Below are 26,223 nucleotides of genomic sequence, written 5' to 3' on the forward strand. Positions count from 1 at the left end.
TAATATAAATAGTTAATAGAGAGGATATAGTAATAATATAAGAAAGGTAATAAGTAAAATATATAAAGTTATTCTTAAGTAAAGAAAAAAGAGGAAAAGAAATAAGAGGGTATATATTAAAAAGGAAATAATTATTAGTTTTAAAAAGTAAGTTATACTAACTTTAAAAAAATAGGTTAACTACTAACTTAGAGGTAAGAGATATTATAAAAAAAAGTATAATTAGTTAAAAAGTAGAGGTATTAATTAGGTATAGATATACCTTTAATAGTATAAATATAACCTATATATAAAGCTAATAAGAGTAATAACTATAAAGTAACTTAGTATTATATTTATTTTTAAAAATAAAGCTCTTAGGATAAAGGTACTTTATTAGGATTATTAGAACTAATTAAGTATAAAGAGGAAGTAATAAAGGAGTAATAAAGTTATATATAGGGAGTAGGTTATATATATTATATAGGGAGGTAGATTTTAGTAATCTATCTTTTAACCCCTAACTGCAGTTAGCCTCTGTGAGCCTTCACCTTATGTTATACACCTAATTGACACTATAGCCCCCACTTATTTTATACTATATATAGGTTGATTAGTTTTATTACTCTCACTAGCCGCCTAATTAAACTTAAATTATCAGCAGATTTCGCAGATGCAGCGCCAGCAATTACTAGCCTATTGTGGATTCAAACTGGGTAGAACGGCATGTTGGCTGAAGCTCAGCGTAATTCGGAGTTTATGTGACGTTTACCCTGAACGAAGTCTGAGCATTGCAAATGATTGCATGACGCTTCCTAGAAGTCAACTGTGATGCTACAACTTCTCTCATTGAAACCATGAAACATGAAACGTCTTTCTCTGTCCAGATATCATGACGTCAGGGCAGTATAGACTTCGTAAGCAAAGCTTTGCCATTCGTCGCGGTTACATCTAACTAAGGTGGTGAAACTCAAGTCTGGTTTTGATTTACTGTACTGGTTACTGTCCGGTGTATTACCCTTTGGCTTTGGTGATTAGTACTTTCAACAAGTGTACTTTCATTTCTAGGGCCGTCCATATTGTTCTTCAACTCATCATTAATGTCTTTGTCCCGACTAGCAGAGCTCGTGAGCAAAATCCACATGTCAGGGAAGCTTGAACTTGGTCAAGTCGCTCTGAGCCACAATACTGATTGAACAAAGTCGTGGAACGGGTGGGTTGCCTACATACTTTACCTCAATTGTCTGGATCGGCGAGTGAGTGATTATTGGCACAATCTAACGCAGGGCATTAGAATGACGATTAGCCAACGACCATGCAGTGTTGCTCAGGATTTTAACCACGCGACAATAACAACGATACTCGTTTCTCGTCTACCAGATGCTTTCCCAAAAGTGCGGGGAACTTTCCTAATAAGAGTAGTTTGGGCAACTCTGATCCGGGTAATGTCATTCTCAGCGTTGTATTCCACGTTTCGGTCGAACCATGAGTGCCGGTTTGATGGAACAATACTTGACAAAATCTCACCCAAGATGTTGGACGCCTCTCCTGACGTATCAAACTGCTATAATGTTTATCATGATCTTGGGAGCCCATGATCTTAGATGTGAGAACCAGGGTTGCCCAGTGATAGCCGAATACGAGAACCATTAAAGCTTCAAATTGATATGCACATCTGTCCATAATAAATGCAGATATTCCGTGACGAATGGAGATTCGCTCCATTTGTCGAAGCCTCACGGCACAATAGTACCGGTTCCACTCGCGCTGGGCGAAGTGCCTTGAGTATAAAGAGAGTTCCTATTTTACGGACAATTCTCTGTTGCTCAGTCCCAGCAGCCAACTCTGGACATCTGTCTCCTCCGCCACACAGATTAATACTTTACTTGCATCATTTCACCGTTGCGGCTATTACTCAAATACTCCATACAACATGCGTTTCTCTTGGGATCTTGTCGCCCCCGCGCTTCTGTTCGTCGGAACTAATGCGGCCAATATTCGTCGTCAGGACGAGTACGTCGGCGACTTCCGCATCTGGAGCGAGCAAGTCTGTGCTGGCAGCGGCAATCGGGGCATCTGGGCCATCACCAAAGGCTTAACGGAGACATGCCAGCCTTCATTCAAGGCACCAGACAATATCGTCAAGGCCGTGGAACTGAACTACATGGTTGAGGGTTGCAGCTGTAAGATCATACTCTCTTAAATGGCACCTAATATTGTGCCCGCTTGCTAATTAGTTCCTGACAGTGACTGTGTATTCTTCGAACGATTGCGGAGAAGGAGCCCGCGAGGTCAAGATTGGAGCGTGCGAGGAGACATCTGATATTGAGGACAACTTCTTGAGCTTCAAGGTTACGTGCTCGGCCTAACGTTAAAGCACAGCACGAGGCAGGTGTGAAGCTGTTCGGCCCTATGCTTGTGCCAGTAGAGCTAGTTTGCATTGACACATGCAATGCGACAGTTTTCGAATTCAAGAAACCGACGAGACCACCTGCACAGTGACTTGACCATGCTGTCGCAACGGATTGCCATGTATAGACAGAGTATCTGTATGTGTAGGTTGAGATCAAAGTATGTACGTGAAAGCTGCCTGCCCCCTTACTACTCGGCACAGCCAATCTCAATGCCCTTGGCGAACAGATCACCTCCGACAGGGATGAATCCAGCGAGAAACCCGGCAACCTCCCCAACAAGACCACAGCCGCCGGGCTCCTGGTTCTTCGTCGCGCCAAACTCGATGATCAGGTCATCAGGCTGTAGGCGTCCATCAATGTAAGCTGTGACACGCAGAGTCGAAGGGACCTTGTGACCCCATGTCTGGTTCTCGCATTGGGCCAAGCCAGGGGAGTTCTCGTTACGGCAAGCGTATTCGCAGTTACGCGCGCTCTTGGGTCCACATGCGGCATCCTCATGGTAGCCCACACTTTCCATCCAGGTAAGACCGCGGCAACCGTTGAAGACCTCGTAACCGTAAGGGTCCGAGACAGTGCGAAGAACCTCCCACATAGACTGAACAAGGCCGTCACGCATTTGGTTGTCGGAGAGGCCAGGAGTCCGACCCCAAGCGCCATTCATCTTGACCTGTACAGTCAGATCAGGGTCGTAGTCTTCGGCCCAGGTACAAGTGTTCGTCTGGGAGCCGAAGGATCGATCGGTCATGATTGCTCGAGTGTTGCCCGCTTCGCCGTATATGGCTTGCCATGTGACGGCGAACAGATCGAGATTGCCAACGTCAACCATTCGGTCGCTGTAGCGAACTTCCATCTGAACGAGTGCCGTAGCATGGGCTGCCATCGTGGCGAGAATAGTCTTCTTTGAGAACTTCATGATCTTTTGAAGAGGTCAGCACGATAGGCGGTTAAGATTTCTTGGTGTCTGACAACATACAACGTGATTAAATAGCCTTGATTGAGGCTGACGAGAAAATGGCGGTTGAGCTGTACCCAGGAGGAAGCCGATAATGAAGAAGAAGCTTGATGTGGAAGAGATGTCGAACAATAGATCCTCTTGGCCTCGCAGACAGACCTGTTTATATACACTCATTCTCAAAGATCACGACCACACGACAGGCGACTTTTGTCGGTATTACAGTCCGAACCCCGTTTTCGTTTCTGCCGCCTCATTGAGTCTATCTTCAACCTGCAGCTTGTCGCCAAGATACTCATTTCATCCGGCTCCAAAGAATTGGGACTCGAAGCAAAAGTTCGCGCCGAGAATGCGACATATCAACCTTCCTCTTGTGCTCGCATGATCTTGTAACCCATGATGTGGTCGGGGCCCGCCTCTGATGTTTCCTTAAAAGGCAGTTATCCGTTCCATTGACATACCGAATAGGGAGTGAGGGTCCCATATGAGCCACTCTTTGCGGAACTATTGGTGAGCGTTCCAACAAGCCATTACCAAATGCCAGGGCAGCCAAGAGCGTCTGTCCGTCTTTTCATGTTTCAGCTCCAGCGGCACAGCGAATCATACCCACCTCTTCCTACTCCGCGTCATTTCCATCTCTCGAGGTGGCCATCACGAGGGTATTGTCTTGTTCTGCTCAGCAAGGCTCTGGGGCTCATTGGCACTAAGCATCTCCTACCCCAGTCTCTTGCATTGTGCAACTCCTATACGGTGGCACCTGGCCCATCTCTATCGACCTCATGCCCCATCAGTTACGCTTTTCTATTCTCGGCCTGAAAACTCTTCGATGCAACAGGTGGGGCCACAAACTACATCAGCGGGCGAAAAGAAAGTTGAAAGAAAAAGCTTTCTCCTCAACATCCGCTCCGATTAAGTAATACGAATGCGTGGTGACACGATAAGTACGCTCAAAGGATCTTATGCCCCTAAAGCCCAACGTAGGGCTTTCCAGTCCGAGGCCTCCAGATGCTGAGGCTCATGGCCCCCTATCGAGTCGGTCACTCTCCACAAGTTTCAATTTCGGAAGCAGCCGACCTGTGCGTCTGATCAGTCAAGCCCCACGACCCAGTTCATCCTATTCCGTTCGAGTTCTACGCTTACTTGTCCCAATCAGGGACATAAAGTGGTGACAACGTGGGAATAACATGTCGCACACCCTGCAAAAGGGCTACTGACCATTCCGAGCCGCCGGTGCTGCTCCCCCGGGCGCGATATCCTCAGGGGTATTGCGATGCGAGTCATTCGCAGTTCCATAAGGCTGACTCGCGCAAACAGTCGAGGAACCTTTGCTCCAAGGGCCTTTTAAAGATGCTCAAAACTCCTCAATTCGCCCACAGAAAACTTGACATATTTGCTTTTCAGCTAGATACTAGGCTACTCCGACCCATGCTTGACCTCCACTTCGAAAGCTGATGCCCAGAATCTCGTACGAGACCTGAGCGCCAAGACTGATTTTGAAAGAGCAAACTTTTTGGCAGAACAGCCTTCACATGCTAGTTGAAGGCATAGAGCACGAAGTTTCTAAAAGCCCGCTTGGCTATTAACGCGGATCAATTTGAGGCTATAAAGGCCGATACCTGGGTCCGATACCTGTTGTCTTTCAATGCAATTGCTATCCCAGATATACGTGCTTTTGGAAGCAAAAGGTCCTGTGGTGCCACAGTTTCGCGGTCCATTATGCAACAATCAGCGATATAAAACCTACGTGCCCATGAAATCTTTCTGAGAACGTAGACTAATCATTGATGCCTGGGAAGACTATTGTACAAGGTGACTCCTCCGTGGAAGAGCTCTTAAGGTCTCACAGATTCTGATACGCAAGTATGCGAAACTTGGCATCCTCTCTCAGAAACCGCTCTCCCGCTCTTGCTGAAAATATATACTGCCGTCCTCTCTCTATGCCACCATGGGACCAAGTTAGCTTGCGAATAATATCGCTAGTAGTTTCATTCTTGACCCTCGTGCGCCGGTATTCTCGATGCAGCGGAATATCCCCATACAATAAGGTTGCTTTGCCGTATTTGTCAAAAAGCCCAGAAGGACTGGAACTCAATTCCTTGCGACACTCCCAAAGGAAGCTTAGCCAATCCAGACCCGAAAGACTGAGGGCTTTACCGCTGGCTTTCAGTCTCCAGTACTCTTGGAATGACACGAAAACACACAAAATTGCAACGCTAGCGCCCCCTGCCCTGCGCTTCGCGTATCTTGCGTGCAGCTCGGCCAGCTTCAACTGGTGGATGAAATAGAAGCAACCAGATGAGCCGCTGGAGTCCGATGCACCAGCAGTTCGTAGCTGATCCAGATTATCGAGATTGCCCTGCTCATCGAATACATGATGAATACGATCCTTATCCACAACCATGTACAGCGGTATGTACCCTGGATGCTTCGGACGAAACTCGCAGTCGTCGCCAAATCTCGTTCCCTCTTTTGGCTTCAAAAACAGCCGTGTGCTCATCGCTCTCTCTCTGGTTTGAATACGCGTCGTTGAAGCCATTTATAGTACATATTTTATCCATGGTATCCTTGATCCAGTGTCGACAGGATTGCGACAGTCGAAGATAGCTGAACACGGGATCCATGATTGCATCCTTCAAATCCTGTTTGATGCCATAGGCGTCAAGAGACCTGCTCCACTCTTCGTCGCTGTCTCCGGAGGGCTCCTTCTCATCTGCGTCGAGCTCCTTGGTGCAAAAGTCCCACCATACCTTCTGCATTTCCTTGGTTTCTAGCCCATCGGCAGGCATAGTTCGCTTGTCAGGAATATCGCACTATGAGCTCCAAAGCCTTTCTGCCTTCTCGTTGGAAAACCCCATGTTTACGAGACAGTATTTTTTAATCAAGCTGTGTCAGCGAGTCGGCGGGACCATGATGATTGTGACAAGGAACCAGCCCGTTGACGATGTCTGAATGTGATGTAAGGAAAAGATAGCGAACAATTAACAGTCTCTGCTCTCAATACTTCGAACGGTGTAGTGTGCAAGGCTCCGTTTGGGTCGGAAGACTCAAAGCACCGCTGGGACTTTTACTAGTTTTCCAACACATACCTTTTGTCACTTTCTCCTACCATCTGAATATATCAATGGCCTCTTGTTTTCATTTTATGAAACAAGGTTTCGGGATCTGGTGGCTGTCATCCAGTCGGGCAACCTACCCGCTTGGGCAAGCCTTCAGGGTTCTTAACCAGTCAGGCTGCAGGCGACGAGGAGTCATCAGATCGATTCGTCCTTGCCCCCTCTTTCCACCACGCCTTCTCGACAAAACAACACAGAAGTCGGGAAGTCACTGATAGACTCCACAGGACATTTGCTCCTAAAAATGCAACCTTCGGGACGATAAACTTAGCCACGATGTCGCCCGCCAAGACCAAAAAGCCAAAGAAGCCTAACCAAGGCAACAAACCTCACCGAACCAAGGCACCTACACACGACACTTCAGAATCGGAGTCCGAGGAAACTCCTGTCTTCTTCTTTATGCCCCAAGAAAATTTCAGGTACTGTCAGTTCTGCCAATGGTACCCGTCAACATTCACCGTCTCGAAGCCGCAAATGTCACAGCTGGTGGGGCGAGCTGTAGATGAGAACGACCCTTTTGGCAGCGTCACATTCACCTGCGCCGAACAGTACATGATGTACTGCAAGGCGGCCCGTTTCGGCGACACCGAACGGCAGGCGCAAATTATGTGCGAGAAGAACCCGAAGACACAAAAGGCTTTGGGGAAAGAGATAGTCGGGTTCACGGATACGAGCTGGGATGAAGTCAAGAGTGCGGTTGTCGAAGCGGGCAATGTGGCCAAGTTTGGGCAAAACCCACAGCTGAAGAAAGTCCTGATGGGGACTGGCAATCGTGTTCTTGCTGAGGCGTCACCAAAAGACCGCATTTGGGGCATCGGGTTCAACGAGAAACAGGCGATGGTGAATCAGAGAAATTGGGGAGAGAATCGCCTTGGCAAGGCACTAATGGCCACGAGAGAGCAGCTGAGAAATGAAGATGCGGAGGAATGGAAGGTAGAGGGTAACACAGCCGAACCCTCAGGGAGCCAGTCACATGAGCCCGGGGAAGGGGAAGGACAGAGTGCAAAGGCATCCATTCCAATTGCGATACCTTGGAAGGCCACATGAACATGGAAGATCAAAAGGCATGGCTGGGTAGAATCACAGAGGCGCCGAAAATAGCTCGGGTACTGAATCAGCAACATAGATATGGGATCAAAACTTCCAAAACTGAGTCTGGATGCATTGGCTCATTATTTTGTCTCTATGCATGCCTGACTGCGCGCCTTTCACCTACTTCGACGAGGTCTATAGAGATGATTCCTCATCATCACCCAATCCAACGATACCTGACTGGTTTCCTCTTCGTCTGACATATGTCCGCTTGGCCCACTTGTACGCCTCAGCACCGACCATAAAAACGAAAACATCGATGAAGACCACAGCCCACTCCCAGCTGATGCCGTGGTGCATGAACACGACATGATCCAAAACCGGGATGTACAGCGTCGGGAACACGACGAAGAAGACGATCGTGACTGAGAAGAAGAGGAACTTGTTGCCCCACAAGTGTTGGCCCCAAGCCTTGAAGCCTTCAGGCATGTAGAAAAGCGAGCGGCGCGAGTCGATCAGTTCCCAAGCAAACAGCAAGAAGATCCACGTCATCGTCGTATAGCATGTAGCCCGCGCACGGAATACGGGCTCGCACGCTTTTGAGAAGGCATTGTTGCACTCCAATCCTAGGTTGCCGTCATTAAACCCGAACACAACAATTGTGAAAGAGCCGAGAACGCAGCCCGCCATGAGAACGCCGTAAAACACCATGTCGAATAGAAACTCAGGCGTGAAGACGCCGTATTTGAGCTATTGATTTCGTTAGCACTAAGTGTTCTTTCGGCTCGTCCATGATAGCGGACTTACATTTTGAGGAGGACGGTTGAGGATATCCGGCACCGCTTTCTCGAAACCAAGACCAGTTTCACAGAATGCGCCAGTTCCAAGAAGCATCCAAAGTATCTCCACGGGAGACAGCTGGAAGACCGAAACACCAGACTGGTCTTTGAAGGCCAATCCTGTCAGCAGAGCGCAAACAAATCCGATGTTGGCTGCCAGAACGTGGAGGATAAACTTCTGAATATTGTCAAAGATTCGCCTGCCCTCCTCAATGGCGTTGAGAATCGAGGCGAAGTTATCGTCCGTCAAGACAATATCGGAAGATTCTTTGGCGACATCCGACCCAGAGCCCATGGCAATACCGATGTCAGCTCGTTTCAAGCTCGGACTGTCATTTACGCCGTCCCCAGTCATACCAACGTATCGGCCGCGACGATGAAGCGCCTCGATCATCCTCACCTTAGTACTAGGTGCGCATCGTGCCACGACTAGAGGGAGCTGAGGCAGCTCATCGATCTGATCATTCGTCAAAGCATCAAAATCGTGAGCAGGCATCACCATCGTTTGAGCGACGTCGGCCGGCAGCATCTTGAACTTCTCAGGCGACGGTAAGATGCCCACTTCGGTCGCGATAGCCCTTGCTGTTTGCGGATGGTCGCCGGTGAGCATGTGCACGACGATCCCGGCACCTTGGCATGCCTTCACACTGGGCTTCGACTCTGGACGGGGTGGATCGTAGATGCCAACGAGGCCGCGGAAGGTCAGGTTATGTTCGAAAATGTCGCGGTGGGGAGCGATCTTGCCTTCGGCAAACTGGGATGCTGACACGGTGCTCTCAAGGTTTCGATGCGCTAGGGCGAGAACGCGAAGGCCTTGGCCAGCGAGAGTTTCCATGTTGGCATGAATGTTGTCTTTGTCTGCCTCGGTCAGGGTTCGGGTAGCGGTATCGAGAGCAATGGTGTTGCAGGTTTCAAGGACACGTTCGACGGCGCCCTAAACTCAGTTTGTCAGGGATAACATTCACAAGAGCGTATGGGTCTTTCAATAGCATACCTTGGTGAGAAGATGCATCTCCTGAGACTCGAGATTCTGGAAAATAACAGACATCTTCTTGACATCAGAGTCAAAGGGAAACTCAGAAATTTCTTTCCATGCGGCTTCATGGCCTTGGGTCAACTGGAGTCTATTCCACCCGAACCTAGAAGCAAAGACCTCAAGAGCAATCTCTGTGGGTGCCCCAGTCGCCTTCCATTCTCCCGGATTCGCAGAGCTGTCGTCGCTTTGCTTCAGGGTGGCCAGGTTCGCCAGCGACGCTATGTTGAGGTACCACTGGAGAGCCGAGTTGCTTGCAGATTCGTGGTGCGGGTCAATGGGATCGGTGGTATCGTCGTGTTGCTTTTCGGCTTCCGCACTAATATCTCTCGGCTGGCCGGCGGTGAACTGGACCGAGCCGGAGAACGGGTTGTATACATCGTTGGTCGTCTGCACGGAGTAAGTGCCAACTCCAGGGAGCCAGGCCTTGCGGACAACCATGCGTCCCTGCGTGATCGTGCCGGTCTTGTCGGAGCAAATGTCTGATGGTGCTTGCGATCAGCAACATGTTGCTAAAAGGATTTTGGATTCCAGTGAAAACTTACTCGTCACTCCGCCCAGTGCTTCCAGGCTTGAAAGGTTCCGAACAATAACGTGACGCTCGAGCATCTTCTTCGTACCAGCAGCCATGGTGACTGTCAATACGAGCAGCAGCGAAACAGGAATGGTTCCGATGGCAGTTGTTACAGCGTAGATAATGACATCCTTGCGTGAATCAAATTTGTTGGCGCCCATGACAACGATGGCACAGATGATGGCGAATGCAAAAAGCCACAGAAACAGCTGCGACAGCTTCTTCTGCAAGGGTGTGCCAATGGTCAGTCCCAAGAACTCGCCGACCCAATCGAGAGTCATCATCCACGCTGCCATGATGTATGCAAACACGGAAACTCTGCCGTCCTCGCTGCGCTTCAGGTACGACTTTGCTTTCGAGCCGCTATTCAGAGCACCAGCAATGAGACCGATCTCAGTGCACATGCCAGTCGCAAAGACGACACCGCGGCCGCGACCTTTCGTAATCACTGTTGAACTGTAGACCACATTCAGTCGGTCGCCTGGGCCGGTATCATCGTCGAAAGTCGAGTTCGGGATCTTCGAGACAGGCGCGGATTCGCCGGTAAGCAAAGCTTCGTCAGCCTCGAGGTTAACAGCTTCGATGAGGCGGATGTCTGCGGGGACGGAGTCGCCAGTGATCAGGTCGATGATGTCGCCGGGTACAACTTCGGCCGTCTGGATCTCGATAGTCTTGCCGTTGCGAAACACTTTGCAGGTTGGGGAACCGAGATTTTTGAGCGAGTTGATCGTCTTCTCGGCTTGAAGGGTCTGGGCGAAACCGATGAAAATGTTGAGAACGATGATGCCTCCTAAGATTCCACCTTCTATCCAGGCTTGGATGCCAAAACTTGCACCAAGAGCCAGAAGAAGCACCTGGTATCAAGCGTCAGTCGAATCGAAAAATTCCACAGCCCCTTGGGCAGCAGAATGCAAGCTTCTTCGAGAATACCAAGAACACACATCTAACTTACCAAAGTCATTGCGTTGAATATTTGCTCCAGAAAGATCTTCACCGGTTGCACACCCTTGTTCTGACGAAGCTCGTTGCGGCCGAGCTCCTCAAGCCGGCGAGAGGCCTCGTCGGTAGTCAGTCCCTGCGCGGCATCAACCTCGAGCTCTGTGACAACCTGACCAACATCTAGAGCATGAGGCGGTCGTGATAGTGGCTTGTTAGCTTGTCCAGAGACGTGTTCGCTCTCGGAGTCATCTGGAGAGTTGGCCCGGAAGGAGTCGTGACCTTTCTCCTTGGTACCAGTCATGGTGCCTGGATGTGCGAAGAGGGCGGTTCGTATTATTGCAAAATTTGACGTTTCCGGTGTAGTGAGTCCATGAGTGGTTATTAGAGGCGTACCATAAGTCGAATAGATGCGGTTGGAAGAAGACCATTGCAAAATATTTGTACTGGTTCAGCGGCAAACCTAGAAGAAGCCCGCCTCAAACTCTACAAATGACGACTTGGCGGGCATTTTGGATCCGACGAATCAACAAGTCCAATTCAAACCGAAAACGGCAACCAAGACTCATTCTGGCGACTCTAGGTAATCGCATCCTCGAATCTTTACCTCTCGGGGTCTGCGGGTTTGCGCATAGCGGCCGTTGGCTTGGTAAGGCGGTCATCTAGAGCAGTGGTCTGGCGGAAATCGTTACGCGAAATGTACGTAACAAAATGCATGGTGTCAACAGCGAACATTGAGCTTGATTTGATGCAATGAATGTGAACGGTCAAAGACACGCTTGAGTGGCAGGGAATGGAACTTGAGACGGTTGCGAAGAACTTGCCAGAACACACAAACCTCGATGGTCCGCGGACGCAAGAGTTTAAGGGCAGCAGCATGGACCAGGCGCTCATATGCACGACTTGCACTCGAACTTCCTAATCGGGTAATAAAATGGAATCTGGGGTCGAAGGCGGCTGACTCGAGTGGAACCCCCGCCGTTGACTTGAAGTACGTATTTCGACGGAGCCACCCGGAGGTTATAGCTTCCCGGACTCTCGATGTTTCCGGAATTCCAGATTCCACGTGTATATTTTCAAAGACCGCAGAGTTGGAGATTCAACAGGTAGACTAAACGCCACAGGGCAGCCAAGACTCACTTCATAGACACTGCCAGGGCGGAGCGGAGTTCAAGTCACTATCCAGGACTGCATGTCTCAATCCTGGCCAAGCCTTCAGAATAATGTGGTGGGAAATTTCAGGTGATATTATTGTCCTCAGAATCATATCTTCGCGTCGATTATTTCAAATAATTCCATTAAGTCTTCATCAGGAGCCTCATGAGTGGCGTAAACTGGCCTTCATCATCCATCAACTGCGCCGCAGGGCTAACAAAATCGTCGGCACAGTGTGCCATGCACCCAAACCAGCCGTACTCATCGATCCATTCTTGTCCATCCATCCATTCGCTCAGCTTCTCTGTGAACCTCTCAACCTCTGTTCCGTCGCGGCTAATGGACGCGATCTCGGAAACATTGAGTGGGAGGCCGTACTTCTCGTGCATAGAGGTGATGTACCGTTTTGCATGTTCCAAATCACCGCTGTAGTAGTGAACACCAAGAAAGTCTGGATACCCGTTTTCTGACTTTCCCACGAGATCCATAAACGTTACAAGCCACTTGTCTCCTGCCTCGTCACTCGCACAAGCAGGTCCGACAAGTTTCTTCCCACGTTTGTCCCGCAACTCCGGGACAACCTTCTTCAGCCACCAGTCGGCGGCGTCTCCAGGCGTGATTCCTTGCCGTTCTGGTTCGTTGAGGTAGTGCACCATCTCCGCGTCCGAGTCACGGATCCAATCCCACTCTTCCGTGTCGATCTGCGCACGTGTGCGAATCATGGGCCGGAAAGGGAGCCGACCCTTCAACTCCGGTGGATACCATGCGTTCCAGTTATGCACCGACTTGAATGGCGACTTCTTTGCTGGAGTCTGTGCTTCGCTGGAGTCATTGAAAAGTTGGTCGATGGTGGTTGGCCGGTCGCGCGTGTTTGTCCAGTCCCATAATAAACATCGCTTTCGGACAATTGGGCTCGTGGTGTTTTGACTCATAGTTCAATCGCACTTCCTGCTCGACAGCTGGCCTGGGCTAGAGATTGTATTTTCTGGATCACGAGTAAAGGAAACATCGAGAGTTTTCTGGAAACAAACTCGGTGGTTGTTGTGGAAGGAATCACTGCCATGTTCCTGACGTCACCCTCCCCAAAACAAGGAAATGTTTTCCGGTAGTCGGTAGATGTGGGGCCGAACCCGGCGGACTGCAGCTCCGGGATGCCACTTTCAATGACATAGTATGAGGCAGGACTGAGCCAGTCGGGAGACTCCCAATGATTGAGGATGCAATTCTTTGCTTGGAGCTGTCTGCGTCAAAGAACATTCTTAGTGTACATTTCTTCTATCTATGGATGTTCCCTACCGTTTACCACCCTAATTAAGCCCGTGAAATTAAGCCCGTGAGGGTTATGTCATTCCGCCGCGTAATCTAATGGCGGTCGTTTCTATTCATTCACCGAGCTAACATCTCAGTCCAACTGACCTGACTCCTAGGCGTTGAACCATTAATAGTTCTTAGTGCGAGTTTTCCTATTTCGGGGGATGTTCTTAGCTACCAGGGCGGGTAGTGGGCATGCTTCAGATAATAGTAGGGACGACGGCGACAACGACTACATAAATCATTAATCACAACCGCAGGAATACATAGAGAAAGAGGAGTACGGACAGGGACGACAGGGACGGCAGGGAAATGAAATTACTAGAATAAATAAACTATGAGAACTAACACATGTAGTTCTATGCCCGGTCATTCAAGCTCATTCGCCCGGATAGCAAAACTCCTAAAGATTTTATATCCAAAGATGCTGAAGCAGGAGGCATCCTTAAGATTCAGCCCAACTTCCCGCATTATCATGACTGAAAACTGGATCTGTCAGGCGTCCCAGCTGACACGAAGTTGGTCGTAAACGGCGCTTTTCCCAAACTTAGAAGTTTGACACTAGACGCTCAAGGTATATCATGTGAGTGCCTTATAGCTGGCACAATGGATGTGTTCGTGCAGGCCTCGCCTTTTCGGTCAGACGACGACGCCACAAGAACTTTCAAGGTGATTCATGGCATTAAAGTTTCCTTTGGGACCGTACACCCAAAGACTTCATAAACAGAGGTTCCTTCCAGAAAAATAGCTTTCGTAAGTTGAATTCTCACGAAAGTAAAGGCGAGACAATTTTGAGTCTACAGCTCTTGGACCGCGACTAAATCCACCACGTCCGTTAACGCCTGAACTATGATGGCCCCCAACAGCAGTGGCAAAGCAGATATACCAAAATCACAATCTTCAAAAGATGAGGATCCTGTCAGAAATCCGAAAGGACCCTGCCTGAGGAGCTGGGTAAGAACCCACCCTAGTACGGTTTCCCGAATACCCAAGCATTTTGAGTCGTTTGATGCAAGACACGATGGGGAGGGATCTTCGACAAGTCACAAAACAATGGTTGAAGGTCTAAGAAAGTCAATTACCAAATTACAGAACCGACGCGCCCGTCGCGAAACGAGGCCGATCGAGTACCATCATTATCCTACGAACGGTCCAGCACGCTTTGTACGCATAACCGATGGTGCTGAGAGAGATGAAACGATACGTCATATCGAGACTAAAGCTTCATGGTTAGATGGTTATGAATGGAGGCTAGCCAGCAAGCATAAGGATGCAGACAAGCCTACCGCGACTGTTTACATATATCTAAAGAACTTCCCACAACAAGTGCAGCGGGGCATTCCATGGGCGGACGGTGATCAGCGGGTATGTTACCAAAAGCTTGTACGATGGGGAACTTCATACTGGTCAGGGACAACGCACTGGCAAGATCGCGAGCCCGGCCGCACGTGGTATGCCACAGTAGCATTGCAACATCAAAATGCAGACCTCCTGCTCGCCGACTGTCGGAAGTACCTTCAGCCTGAAACTCTTCATTTGTAAGACCCCGTCTAACTGTTCTAGAGCTCGACTGACCACTCACGGCATTACTTAAGGCTTTCTCTACACCAGCGACTCGGTCCTGATACCTACAAAGAGGTCGTGAGGTTCGATGCACTCAACGCGTACGGCAACGACCTTTTAGGTCAAAAGCTCACAGTCTGGAGTGCTGGTAAAAAGGTACCGAAAGAGCTCAAAAGATTCATTTGCTCTTTGTATCCAAGTTGAAACCTCGGATGAGGTCAATGGCGCACTTCTATTGACCTGATGCCTAATGGAAGTAAAGACATCGACCATTAACAAGATTCCCGGGTATTTTTGTCTGGGCGCAAGCTAAGTTGGAGCTTATGTGATCTACCATCATACCATCTCCCGTAGATGATGTCATATTCGAAGTTTGACAGCGGTCGAGGGCTGATGTGGGCATCTGCGGATATGGGGCGGAGAACCGGCGGACATGATGCGGAGGAAGGTGGGGCTCGACTACCGGTCTCAACGGCGTGTGTATCTGCGCTTCGGGCGTTCGGGGATGCAAATAATGCCGACACGGTGCAGTAAATTTCAGTTTCAATGCCTAGATGCAGTTTGTCGGACTGCTTGGAAATCATGAATTACACGGTTCTGTTGAGATGTCCGGCTACCCGGTATCGCATCTACACGGAGACTTGCCGCGATTATAAGGGCGGAACCGTCTGCTACACGATCTATATTCTGGACATTATCAATCACAACAGTACAATAAATCTTTCCTACAAATTTCAGATCACTCTTCCAATTTCATCATGTCTTCATCTGAGAACGCCAGCGCCATTCAGCCTTGGTCCCTAAGCGGCAAGACGGCCCTCATCACCGGGGCCTCAAGGGGCATCGGGAAGGCTGTTGCAATCTACCTAGCTCGTAAAGGGCTTGCCAACATCGCCATCACTTACGCATCAAACAAGGCTGCAGCTGAGGATACTCTTGATCAATGCCGTGCTCACGGTATCAAGAAAGCAGTTGCCCTTCAAGCTGACGCCCCTGATCCAACGGCGTGGCCGAAAGTTGTTAAAGACTCGATCGACGCCCTGGGCGTCTCCGAAATTGACATCCTAGTCAACAACGCCATCTGGGGATCTTTCCAAGACTTCAAGCCGGCGGGAGAAACCACCGCAGAAGACTTCACAAAGGCGATGATCGCCAACGTGTACTCCCCGGTTGCAACCATCGTTGAGTTCATGAAGCACGCGCCTAAGACAGGCGGTCGCGTCATCAACATCTCCAGCGTCGCTGGAAGGGAAGCGAACAACGACCCGATCATCACGTATGGCGCCTGTAAAGCGACCCTCGATAGCTACACGAGGTCCTTTGCGGGTAGCTTCGCCATCGGCACCGGCATTACGTTCAACACAGTCGTAGTGGGACCAACCGCTACGGATGCGCTGGTTAATACGATGAGCGCGCTCCCTGCTGAGTTTGAGGAAAAGCTTAAAGCGAGTGCTTCGGCGGCGTACCGCATGGGAGTTCCAGACGATGTTGCATACATCGTCGGTTTTCTTGCTAGTGACGAGAGCAAGTGGGTTAATGGAGCGGCGGTCAGTGCTAATGGTGGCTATAGGTCGCTTCTTGCGGCCCTTGGCTAGGTCACTCAGGTCAACAAATTACATGCATGTTTCATAGTTCACGAGAAATCCATGTTGCATTAGTAATGCGCACTAGCTGCAGATTTTCGTTGAACAAAGTAAACCAAACTCTTCAACCGATCGTACTATTCTTACCTTCTTTCTTTATTAACGCTATTGTTTAGGAGTTCTGCTATCCAAGCGCATGACTACCTTTATTAGATAGGTCTAGGAGTTTATTTTATCCTAATTATTTTGCTATTATCGTCGCTATTCCTATCCCTCTCTCTATCCCTCTCATTATCGTCGTTATTATCGTCGTCGTCGTCGTCGTCGTCGTCGTTGTCGTTATCATCGATCATCGGTGTACATTTACTACCCACCCGGCTAGCCAGAGGCCGCCCAGAACTATCTTTGAGTTAGTTTCTTGATCTTTACCGCTTTGCTGTATCTTGTTTTCCCCCCTTCTCCGTTACCAGTCTTCCTGTCGCTTCTCAACCTCTTGAAACGAAGCTTTCTGGATGCTACAAAATGTGTGAAATTAGCGGGCCTCTTTCTCCATTGGAGATTGAATGTAGTTCAAGCAATATGAAATATGGGGTCCAGCCGAATTTCCAGCTAGCAAGCGATTGCAAAGGTCGTAGAATGGCTCGACGATCCACCCAGCTGCAAGATAGAAGCCGCAAAACATGATCGTTGTATGCTCATCAGGGTTGAATCATCAGGCATTTGCACATTTGTACTGATGTAACAAATGTCAAGGTGTCATATTGAGGTTGTCCATATACACCTTGAGACTTCGGCATCAATATGTATCGGAGATTAGTTACGAGTAGCTGAGAAGAATTCTATAAAACCATCGAAGATCTATCCTCACCCCCGCTAACTGACGAGCCTCATCCTCATTCTCATTCATTTCTTCACAAATCCTCTGTCTGTCCAATTTCAACGCTATTCTTCGTTGACAATTAGACACGATGTTGAAAATCAAGGCTCAAATCAAGTCGTTCGTCAAAGCTGCACTCGGTATGGGCAGGCGACCTGACGCATTCAAATTTCCGCTCCTCCAACTTCCTCCTGAACTGATATACGACATCGCCGACTACCTAGAACTGCACGAGCTGTATTTTCTCAGTAAAACTTGCGGACCCCTCCGGCGGCTGACCCATGGGCGAGTGGAGAAAGAACTCCGCGCGCTTGGAATTTTCCCCGAAGCCGCGCCCTCTTCAGGTTGTGCAGATTGTACCAAATCGAAGACCTGTCCCTCGTGCATCAAAGCACTAGAGGTGAGAAAAAGAAAGGCTGCTACTCACTCCACCGCCAGGTTCAATTTCTGGGCTGGGATCTCAAACTTCATCCCTGACAGATGGGTATGCCCGTGTTGCGAAACCCTCCACCCAATCAACGTAAAAGACCTAGAAGCTTTCCGAATCGCGCCCCATTTTTCGTGTTCTCTTCGAAGCGACCTCAGGCCAGATACACTAGCCCGCTTCTATGCCGTTCGAGAAGCGGAAATACAGCTGGCCCTCAAGCGCACGCGTTTCAGTGACTTCTACCAGAAGCACCTGCAGAGCTTATTGGAGCCGTCCTTGCAGGCATTCATCGGTTACCCGCACCAACGGCAGGATGAATACTGTACATGGATATATGAAGCTACGCCCAAGTTGGTCAACGGGCGATCCATGTTGCAAGAGAGGTGGTCAGTCGGAATGCTGCAAGGGATGCGCATGACGCCCCATTCGCTCTGGTTTCTTGAGCTGTGCCCTCACATGGCCACCGTGGATGGGGGGATATTGTCGGGGATTTCCCGAAGACAGCATGGCCTCACGGCCTTTCGAGAACATGCCCAGTACGCATACAGAAAGAGTGATTACTCGCCGTGTTATGACAGCTTCGGACACTGCTCGATTTGTCTGACGGATTTCAGTGTCTCATTTGATGGACACCAGGCGCATATTGCTGCCTGGTACGACTTCGGCTCCTATAACTCTCCAACAGACGATGCTTGGATGGCTCACTCCAGGTTTCAAGATACACAGGAGAGGCCTTGTCGAGAATTTTCGCATGATAATGGAGACGTTCGACGGATGTTTCTCACAGGAAGGCCTTACAATTACGAGGTGCAAACCAATTAGGCGAGATAGAATTCAATGTCAATCTTAGAATCAGCATGTCATCATCAGATTATTGAGTTTTTGTTGCGAGCTGTTCAGCTTTCCGAGCAACACTTGACACTGCATCACAACACCACCCGGAATATTATGATGCGGTGATATCAGTTGACCAACGACTAGTGAAAACAAGTGAAAACCCAAAATCAATCTCAAATGTGAAGTCTTCTGTCCAGCTGAGTGGTCAATTTCAGTACCTCAGTCATCATCTGAAGGAATTGAGTACGCAGCAAGATGCTCCATATGCCGTGCGATATGATTCCCTGCGCTTTCGATACGACGAAAGCACATTGGGCATTCCTCGCCATCATTGAAGGGGATTCCCGGAAATATGTTGCCTCGATGCGCTTCCAGGTTGTGGTTAATCCAGTCGTGTCGCTGATGGAAGAACTTTGGTGGATCTTGGCAAGAATCATGGAGGCAGATGTAAGGCTGCACATCTTGGAGCAAGTGAAACTTCCTACGGACCAACAGACATTCGTAAACGGTGCTCTTGCCTCCTCGACGTATGTGGGTAATTTACCTGTGAAGTCCCAAGAGCTGCGGCGTAGATCTGAAGCAAATTACGCAATCGACACAGTGGGTGCAATCCGATCGAAGTTTGAACAAATTGGTATAGGCGCCTGCTAATGCGCCATGAATTCCCACCACCATATCAAAGGAACCTATGTCACTGCTGCGCGTCTTTCCGGATAGCTCGATGGCCTGCGTGGTCATCTCTACGGAGTCGCCACATACGTGGCTTGAAGGTGGGGGTTTCGCCTGTGTCGCCCAATATCTGAAGACCTGACGTCTCAAGCTGTTTGCTTTCCCCAGTCGAAGAGAAATTTGGTCAGGGAGCCCGGGATATTTGCTCTGCACTCGTTTAATGTCGAACTCCTCGAACGGGTGTGTCCTGCTAATGCGAGCCATAACCGACCACAAGTTTTCGAACCTCGGGAAGATTCGAGAAAACATGACCTCTTCACTCTCCTTTTCGAATTTTTCGACTTGTTCAAATATGCTCCCATCTCTTTTGAGGTCTTGGGAGATTTTCGCTGGTGTTAGTCGTGTGGGAGGCTGACGAGTTTTCAGCCGACGCAGTTGTGAAGGACATTGAGTGGGAACACTGCTGAATGAACTGGTCTTCAGACGGGCTTTGATCTTGGCCGCTTCCTGTGGACAAGGGCTACAGAAAAAGTTCTTTTCGCACCGTGGACTGTGTTTGCTTAGTGTTTAGTCCTCGCTCGAGCTTCGCCCAAGTAGCAATGCACGTACCATGCTTGCCATCCTGGAGAGACCTTAATCAGTCGGGCACCTTCGCAGAGCTTTCGGGGGCAAATTTGTAGCCTGTGTGACTTTAGGCCCCTTTCGAAAGTTCTGAAGATAACAGACATAGCAATCTTGCTTCCGGGAACGACGCCGTCTCGCCAGTTGGTCTCGTCCAGGACTCGGCCATTCTCCTCAAGTATCAGATATTGTAGGCGAGATACTAATTGAATGGTGCCAAATTCGCTTTGGATGAAAGCCTGCAAGGTCTATTTCGAAGAGGGACGGTTAGCTGGAAGGCGATTTGCCATTGCTATTTCAGTCCGTGGCTCAGTCCTAGGAACCAAGAATTACCTCAAAGCTCCGGAAAGCATCGTATTGCAGAACTCGAGGGGCACCTCCCACAGCATCGAAGAACGTGAGGTGGAATTTGGCCACGAGGTCTGGCATGAGCTGCTTTGTGGGCTGCATAATCCATGAGAGTAGACCACTGTACATGCATTTTGTAAGTGAAGGTCATTAATATGAAGAGTCGTTAAAGCGGACATACAACAAATCTCGCAGAAAGTGGCCTAGGTAAACCAACACAAGATAGTACCTTGAATTCGTCAGCTTTCCTTGATCCCTGGGTTTGTTGTCTAAAGCACTTACAACTCTTCAAGACATTCCCGAGAACGACCGCCGTTTGTTGTAGTAGAGTTAGGCAGGCCGATGGATCGACTACGACATGACTTGTTGTCTGCCGTATGTGGAGGTCTGACAGTAGCAGCTGCAGACACGTCAACAATCCGAGAATGCATGATAGAGCTGCTGTAAGGCTCAAAACTCTTCTTGAGGTTCTGTAAGTCTCCAATGATGCTTCGTTCGAACTTTTGGTTCTCTCCCTTTTGCGCCTCTAGCAATCCGACGAAGTCTTGTCTTAAAGCATCCGTAAAAGTTGCTGCGAGCTCCGGTCTAATTGTATCCTGGAAAACAGATCGACATAGTTCCGGTAGATCTTTCTGGGTCTGGATAACGATATCACTTTCAGTCCAAATGTCAGTAGTCAATATCTTAGCCTACTTAATATGTGTTGAAATGCACACGTCCGATTTACTCACGACAGGAAGGCATTTGGCATGGGAGTAGAAGTGCGGTAAGATCAAATAAAGGCAAGGCAGTTGGGACGACAAATATCAACTGAGATGATGGAGACATAAAGGGCTATTAAATAACGGAAATACAATCAAAAGATCGCCTGGAGAGGGGTAATGCGAGACAAATGATGCTGGAGTATGAACTCACACGGTCAGCCTATGCATAACTATGTTTAACACACTCATATGCGACTGGATCCGGCTTTTGAGGGCGAGGGTTTGCTTCGTACAGAACACGTGCCACTTCAGCTTTGGAGCAAACTGCCTCAATCTGCCGCTCTTTGCAGTGCGTCCCAGTGTCGGCTCATACTTTTCGATGCTCTGAAGGAATTCCGTGACAGGGATTCTGATAAGCTCAACTTGCCGCTTTATATCCTCACGGTATGCCGGGTACGCTTCCCAGTCAGCCAGATTTGTGAGCGGATTCAGCGTATGGATGAGTGATTTCAGAAAGGTAACGGCGTCCCGATAGTCGCGAGAAGCCCCGGCAGAGCTATCGAGGGCCTCGTAGACGTTGTACACTAGTTTTATCGCTGCGGCGATGTCGCCTGCCGACCAACCGAAAGACATTTTCTCTCAAGAAGCGTCGTTCAATTGTCCCAGAGCGAGGAGTTTGCAGACGAACTGAAGTTGAGGTCTCGAGGCTAGCTTGAGTGGCGAGGGTGTCAGCTTTAGTGCAGTATGGAATGTGCCGTTAGGCAGACAAGCAGGCTGTCCACCGACGGCATGAGCGCTTTGCCAAGACATGCAGCAGCTTGGAAGCCACCAATAGTAGGACCACATCAAGAAAAGTCACAGTAACTCGACTGTGAGAACTCGTGCCACAGACGATGGTTACGTTGAGAGCGATGGTAGAGTCCCTTCCCGCCCGAGTAAAGTGGGGCCGAAACCGAAGGTCGCCGTCCTCAAACCGCGACAGCCGCACAGTGCCCATACCCTGCCCGCACATCCTTCCTCGCTACCTGACTTCCCCCAAGTATGTACAGTGCTCAAATCACCTCATACATGGCGCTTGTGACCAAATCCAGCACCATCATTTCCTCCCAAAATCCTCATCTCTCGATCCTTCAACGGGCTTCATTCCCTCAGCCCTGCACCGTCACAATCCATTTCATATACGCCCTCCAACATGTCTTCGACCCAAATAGACGACGAAGACCTCACCTTCACCTGCTGCGCGCCCCTCCGGCCCTCAAGCCTCCTGCGGCCGGTCGAGGTCGGCGAGATCGGGTACGTCCAAGTCCACTCCAGCCCGCGTTCATCCCATGACACCCCGACGTCATCTCATGAAGTCACAAAACGAAGAAAACCACACAGACATGAACCCTACGCTCCGAACACCAGGCTAACCAGGAACTCCCATCAACAGCGGCTACGGCCACGCAGGCACCTCGACATTCCTCGCCTGGCCCATCCTCGGCCCGCTGCTCTTCCAGAATGAGTCCAGCGACGCGCGGGACCACTGCGCGAATGAGAGAAGTAAGATGCCGCCCTCCCATCTGCTTTTACCGCTCCCTCCGGTGCTTCAGTTCTCAGCCTCCGGTAACCCAAACTGACAGAATCTCACAGCATTCCTCTCATACCTCCGCCTCTCAGTCTACATGTCCATCGTCTCCGTCGCAATCGTCCTCTCCTTCCACCTCAAATCCGAACCCAGCGAGCTCGAGCTGCGCATGGCGAAGCCGCTCGGCGTCATCTTCTGGTGCCTCGCCGTCTCGTGTCTGTGTCTCGGCATAGGAAACTACATTAGTGAGTTTCTTTCCTCTTTCTCGCTCCCCATCTCAGACACACACACACTCTCTCTCTCTCTCTGTGTCGCTTTCTCTCCGTTTTCTTCACATCAACCGTCCCTCACCCCCCCAGTGACGCGACCAAACTGACCAAAATAACAGAAACGGTAAACAAATACAGCCGCAAAGCAGCCATCGTGCAGACCGGCTGGAGAACACAGCTTGTCCTCTCCTTCGTGGCCCTCAGCATCGTAGGCACGTGCATAGTCCTCCTAGTCATCACCAAGCTCGCCAGCACCAACAACAATACCTCAGACAACATGCTCAAGTCAGACTTCACTGCATCGCATGTTTTGTGAAAATAAAGAAACAGTTAATTCAGAAAGTTCTTTTTCCCTTAGCGCCTACTATGCTTCCCAATGCCAACCCCAGTCTTTCGCTCGCGCCGTGCATCAGTCCTTGCTGATGTGTTTTATCCATTCCCCGTGGGTATATATCGAAATGCAGTCTATATATGTGAAATACACACGGCCTGCGTCTTGCGCATTCTTGTTTCTTTTCTTAACCCTTCAGCTTGCCGTCAGGCGTGCAGAACAGGTCCCTCGCGGAACCGTCAATGTGATCGCTCTGCTTTGCTTCCGCGTTGCACCCGCCGACGACCTCGCGCCATGCAAACATGTACTCCACCGCCCGCTGATACACGTCCCGCAGCCCCATGCTATCGCCCTCCCAGCCAAGCATCGGCAGATCCTTGCAGGGGGTGAGGGTGCCGTTGTTCGGGAGGGTGTCCAGCGTGCGGACGAGCGACTCGGAGTTATGTATTGACTCTGCCAGATTCGCCCTGAGCTTCTTCCGTTCGTCGGCCTCCATTTCGTATTCTTCAGGGCCCCGGTACAGCTCGTTGTGCACCTTGGCTACTGTGGCGCCCGTCTCGGCGCTGGGATAAACCGTGAAGTAACCTCGCAATCGAGATAGCCGCAAAACGTGTTCCAGCCAAGAGGGGAACATCTTGCTGACCTCCTTGGTGGTCACCATCTCTGGAATATTCTCAGGAGCGCGCGAGCTCTTCAACGCGTCCACCTGAGATACAAGACCGTGAAGCTCGACCCACTTCTCGCCGAATATCAGCATAGCGTTGCTGCTGGGCGCCTGCCACATGTACGAGGTACCCATCTCATCCGGGCCATCAGATATTGGCTCCACAAACGCCTTCTTGCCATTCAGGTAAACTGACGGAGCGGTGAGACTGATGCCGATTAGACGCTGGTCCCATTTCTGGACTACCGAGTATCCAGAGTAGCGGTACTCCAGCAGAGAGTATTTTAGATCTAGGGCCAGTCAGTTAGGTAACCCAAACGCAAGCACGAGTAACTCACAATGAAAGAAGCCCGGTGCCAACTCCGCCTGCGGTGATAGAACAAGAATATGAGAAAACCTGGGTGTCGTTGGCCAGAACGACTCTAGAAACCGGATGGAGCTCTCCTCTTCCGTCATCCGCTGCCGCGGTATCCTATGTCTCAGTGATAACATCTGCGTCCTGCCGGGGTTTGCCACGTGTGAGGGTGGCCAATGAAAATCCTCGAGGAACTTGGCCGTCGCGGGCTCAATGTCTTGCGGCAGCTCGATGGTAAGGTGGGGGATCGTGAATGCGGTGAAGTCGACCTCGTTCAGTGACCTCAGCAGTCGCAGCAGGCTGCCGGAGCCGCTGGCCGGGGCTTGGATGAGAATATCGACGCTGACCTTGTTCCAAGCTGCGAGCGACGGACTATCGAGCTTCGACAACCACCAGAGCTGCTTCGACGCCTCCTTGGGAAGCTCGATCAGCGGGATCTTCAGCGCCCCGGCCTCTTGTCGCATGCCCTTCAGAAACGGGAAGAGCTCGTCGTCGGTGCCATCGACCATGATCGCCTGCGGGTGCATAAAGGTATTGATGTTTCGAAGTCCGCGGACGACGGACAGCTCTAGGCGGGCGTCGGTCGAAAGGGAGGAGAAGTCGGCGCGGGCATCGTGCCAGATGATGTAGCAGCTGTCGTCTATTCCGTTGATCTTCTTGATCTCGTCGAGCTCGAGCTCACTGCGGCCCATAACCGCAAAGTGCACATAGTTCCTCAGCTCCATGCCCATCTTGCAGGCGAATGGCAGCAACGTCGACGCGCTGTGTAGACTCGATGCCGCAAAAAGCACATTCTGGTTGATCGTCTGTCCGCCCTTGGTCGCAGCGATTGCGTGCAGCGAAGACGCCAGACGGTGGAACTTGACCGGGCCGTTGTAGTCGTGTTCGGCGATCGGGGGCATGGGCGTTCCAGGCTTGGCCTTGCGACCGCCGCCACTCCTCCGGGGAGGACCATCGCGGATCGGGGAGGGGATGTAGTCTCGGGGGCCGTCGGTGTACGGGTAGATGTAGTTGGGGCGTCGTTCGGCGAAGGAGAGGTCACCGAGGAAGTACCAGATACCAGCAGCGATTAGGAAGAGGTAGGCGAGGCGTCGGAAGAGACGGCGGGATGGCATCTTGGCGGCCGGTTGCCATTGGGGGTTTCTGTTTCGTAGCAGCATGGGGTTCACGTTGCTGCCGCCGCCGCGGTAGTGGTCGTCGTCCTTCTTGCCCATCTCTTCATCGCTGAGGAAAACGAGGGAGCGTAGTTGTCGCCATGGGTCCGGCATGCTTCTCTATCTGGAGAGACGGAACTGCAGCACAGCAGGGAGGGGAGAAGAAGGGAAGAAGGGAAGAAAGGAAGAGGGCAGAAGAGAAGTGACAGCAAAGCGTTGATTAGAGGGCGACTGTAATGACTGGGAATGCAGCTGCAAGGGAGGGGACGAGGTGATCCGAGGGTTGGTTGGGCGTCTCACATCTTCCCGTCAACGGATTCGTAGATGCAGCTAGCTGGATGTCGAGCTCCAAGCAAGAGGACAGGTCAGGACAAGACGTCGACTTGACTTGACGTGGACTTGGACTTGGCCAGGTAAAGGGTGTGTGGAACGAAACAACAAGTGGTCCCTTCGCCCTTCCCTCTGCTCTGACCTGGACTGGACCTGCCCGACCTGTGACTGTGACGGGCGGTTCCCTGGTGCCGGCAATTGCGCACCTTATTGCGCAGTAGCGTGTCCCTGACCTGAAAGTGCGTCTCGTCTGGCCAGGGTTGCTTTTCCCTTGCTCCTTGCGCCGGCGTCCCTGCTGCTGGGCTGTGCAAGCGGGTGTCGTGCTGCAGCTTTGTGGGTTCAAGTGTCGGACGGTGGATCTGTGGAGCTTGGCCGGACCGCGACGGGGAGACGGGACCTCGGGAAGGGGGAGCTTTCGATTGCGACGAGAGCTCCAGAGGCGGCGATCAGCGACGTGGTTCATGCGCGAGGAAACACACGGCTTGCTGAGGAGAAGCTGGTCCCGTCGTGCAAAGTTGGAGAAAGGTGGCGTTTCCAAGGGCCCTGGGCTGCTGTTCTGCAAAGGATCCGGGGTACGGACGCGCGG

The 26,223-nt window shown here is 50.5% G+C and overlaps 8 protein-coding genes across 8 annotated transcripts; 4 read left to right on the forward strand and 4 right to left on the reverse strand.

The window, feature by feature from the left end:
* Window positions 1-1,912: 1,912 nt before the first annotated feature.
* CGCS363_v004396 (uncharacterized protein) lies at window positions 1,913-2,348 on the forward strand (the record flags this gene model as incomplete). Its single annotated transcript, XM_036636245.1, has 2 exons — window positions 1,913-2,162; window positions 2,227-2,348. The coding sequence occupies 2 exons, from the start codon at window positions 1,913-1,915 to the stop codon at window positions 2,346-2,348; spliced, it is 372 nt and encodes a 123-aa protein (XP_036498180.1).
* Window positions 2,349-2,580: 232 nt separating this feature from the next.
* On the reverse strand, window positions 2,581-3,306 carry CGCS363_v004397 (uncharacterized protein; the record flags this gene model as incomplete). The annotated part of the gene is made up of 1 exon (XM_036636246.1): window positions 2,581-3,306. One exon carries the CDS (start codon window positions 3,304-3,306, stop codon window positions 2,581-2,583), a length of 726 nt encoding a protein of 241 aa, XP_036497864.1.
* A 3,428-nt stretch (window positions 3,307-6,734) lies between these two features.
* On the forward strand, window positions 6,735-7,505 carry CGCS363_v004398 (N-glycosidase R617; the record flags this gene model as incomplete). Its single annotated transcript, XM_036636247.1, has 1 exon — window positions 6,735-7,505. The coding sequence occupies one exon, from the start codon at window positions 6,735-6,737 to the stop codon at window positions 7,503-7,505; it is 771 nt and encodes a 256-aa protein (XP_036497872.1).
* Window positions 7,506-7,685: 180 nt separating this feature from the next.
* Window positions 7,686-11,176, reverse strand: cta3-2 (Calcium-transporting ATPase 3; the record flags this gene model as incomplete). The annotated part of the gene is made up of 5 exons (XM_036636248.1): window positions 7,686-8,240; window positions 8,298-9,263; window positions 9,324-9,844; window positions 9,908-10,790; window positions 10,889-11,176. 5 exons carry the CDS (start codon window positions 11,174-11,176, stop codon window positions 7,686-7,688), a joined length of 3,213 nt encoding a protein of 1,070 aa, XP_036497873.1.
* A 994-nt stretch (window positions 11,177-12,170) lies between these two features.
* asl1-2 (Alkali-sensitive linkage protein 1) lies at window positions 12,171-12,749 on the reverse strand (the record flags this gene model as incomplete). Its single annotated transcript, XM_036636249.1, has 1 exon — window positions 12,171-12,749. One exon carries the CDS (start codon window positions 12,747-12,749, stop codon window positions 12,171-12,173), a length of 579 nt encoding a protein of 192 aa, XP_036497931.1.
* A 2,910-nt stretch (window positions 12,750-15,659) lies between these two features.
* Window positions 15,660-16,496, forward strand: asqE-2 (Short chain dehydrogenase asqE; the record flags this gene model as incomplete). Its single annotated transcript, XM_036636250.1, has 1 exon — window positions 15,660-16,496. The coding sequence occupies one exon, from the start codon at window positions 15,660-15,662 to the stop codon at window positions 16,494-16,496; it is 837 nt and encodes a 278-aa protein (XP_036497932.1).
* Window positions 16,497-22,159: 5,663 nt separating this feature from the next.
* Window positions 22,160-23,119, forward strand: CGCS363_v004402 (uncharacterized protein; the record flags this gene model as incomplete). Its single annotated transcript, XM_036636251.1, has 4 exons — window positions 22,160-22,260; window positions 22,400-22,509; window positions 22,600-22,779; window positions 22,923-23,119. The coding sequence occupies 4 exons, from the start codon at window positions 22,160-22,162 to the stop codon at window positions 23,117-23,119; spliced, it is 588 nt and encodes a 195-aa protein (XP_036497929.1).
* Window positions 23,120-23,321: 202 nt separating this feature from the next.
* Window positions 23,322-25,421, reverse strand: CGCS363_v004403 (uncharacterized protein; the record flags this gene model as incomplete). Its single annotated transcript, XM_036636252.1, has 2 exons — window positions 23,322-24,088; window positions 24,137-25,421. The coding sequence occupies 2 exons, from the start codon at window positions 25,419-25,421 to the stop codon at window positions 23,322-23,324; spliced, it is 2,052 nt and encodes a 683-aa protein (XP_036497930.1).
* Between the last annotated feature and the right edge of the window lie 802 nt (window positions 25,422-26,223).

This window comes from Colletotrichum siamense, assembly GCF_013390195.1.
Source record: "Colletotrichum siamense strain Cg363 chromosome Unknown KSG_Cg363_contig03, whole genome shotgun sequence".
NCBI lineage: Eukaryota > Fungi > Ascomycota > Sordariomycetes > Glomerellales > Glomerellaceae > Colletotrichum > Colletotrichum siamense.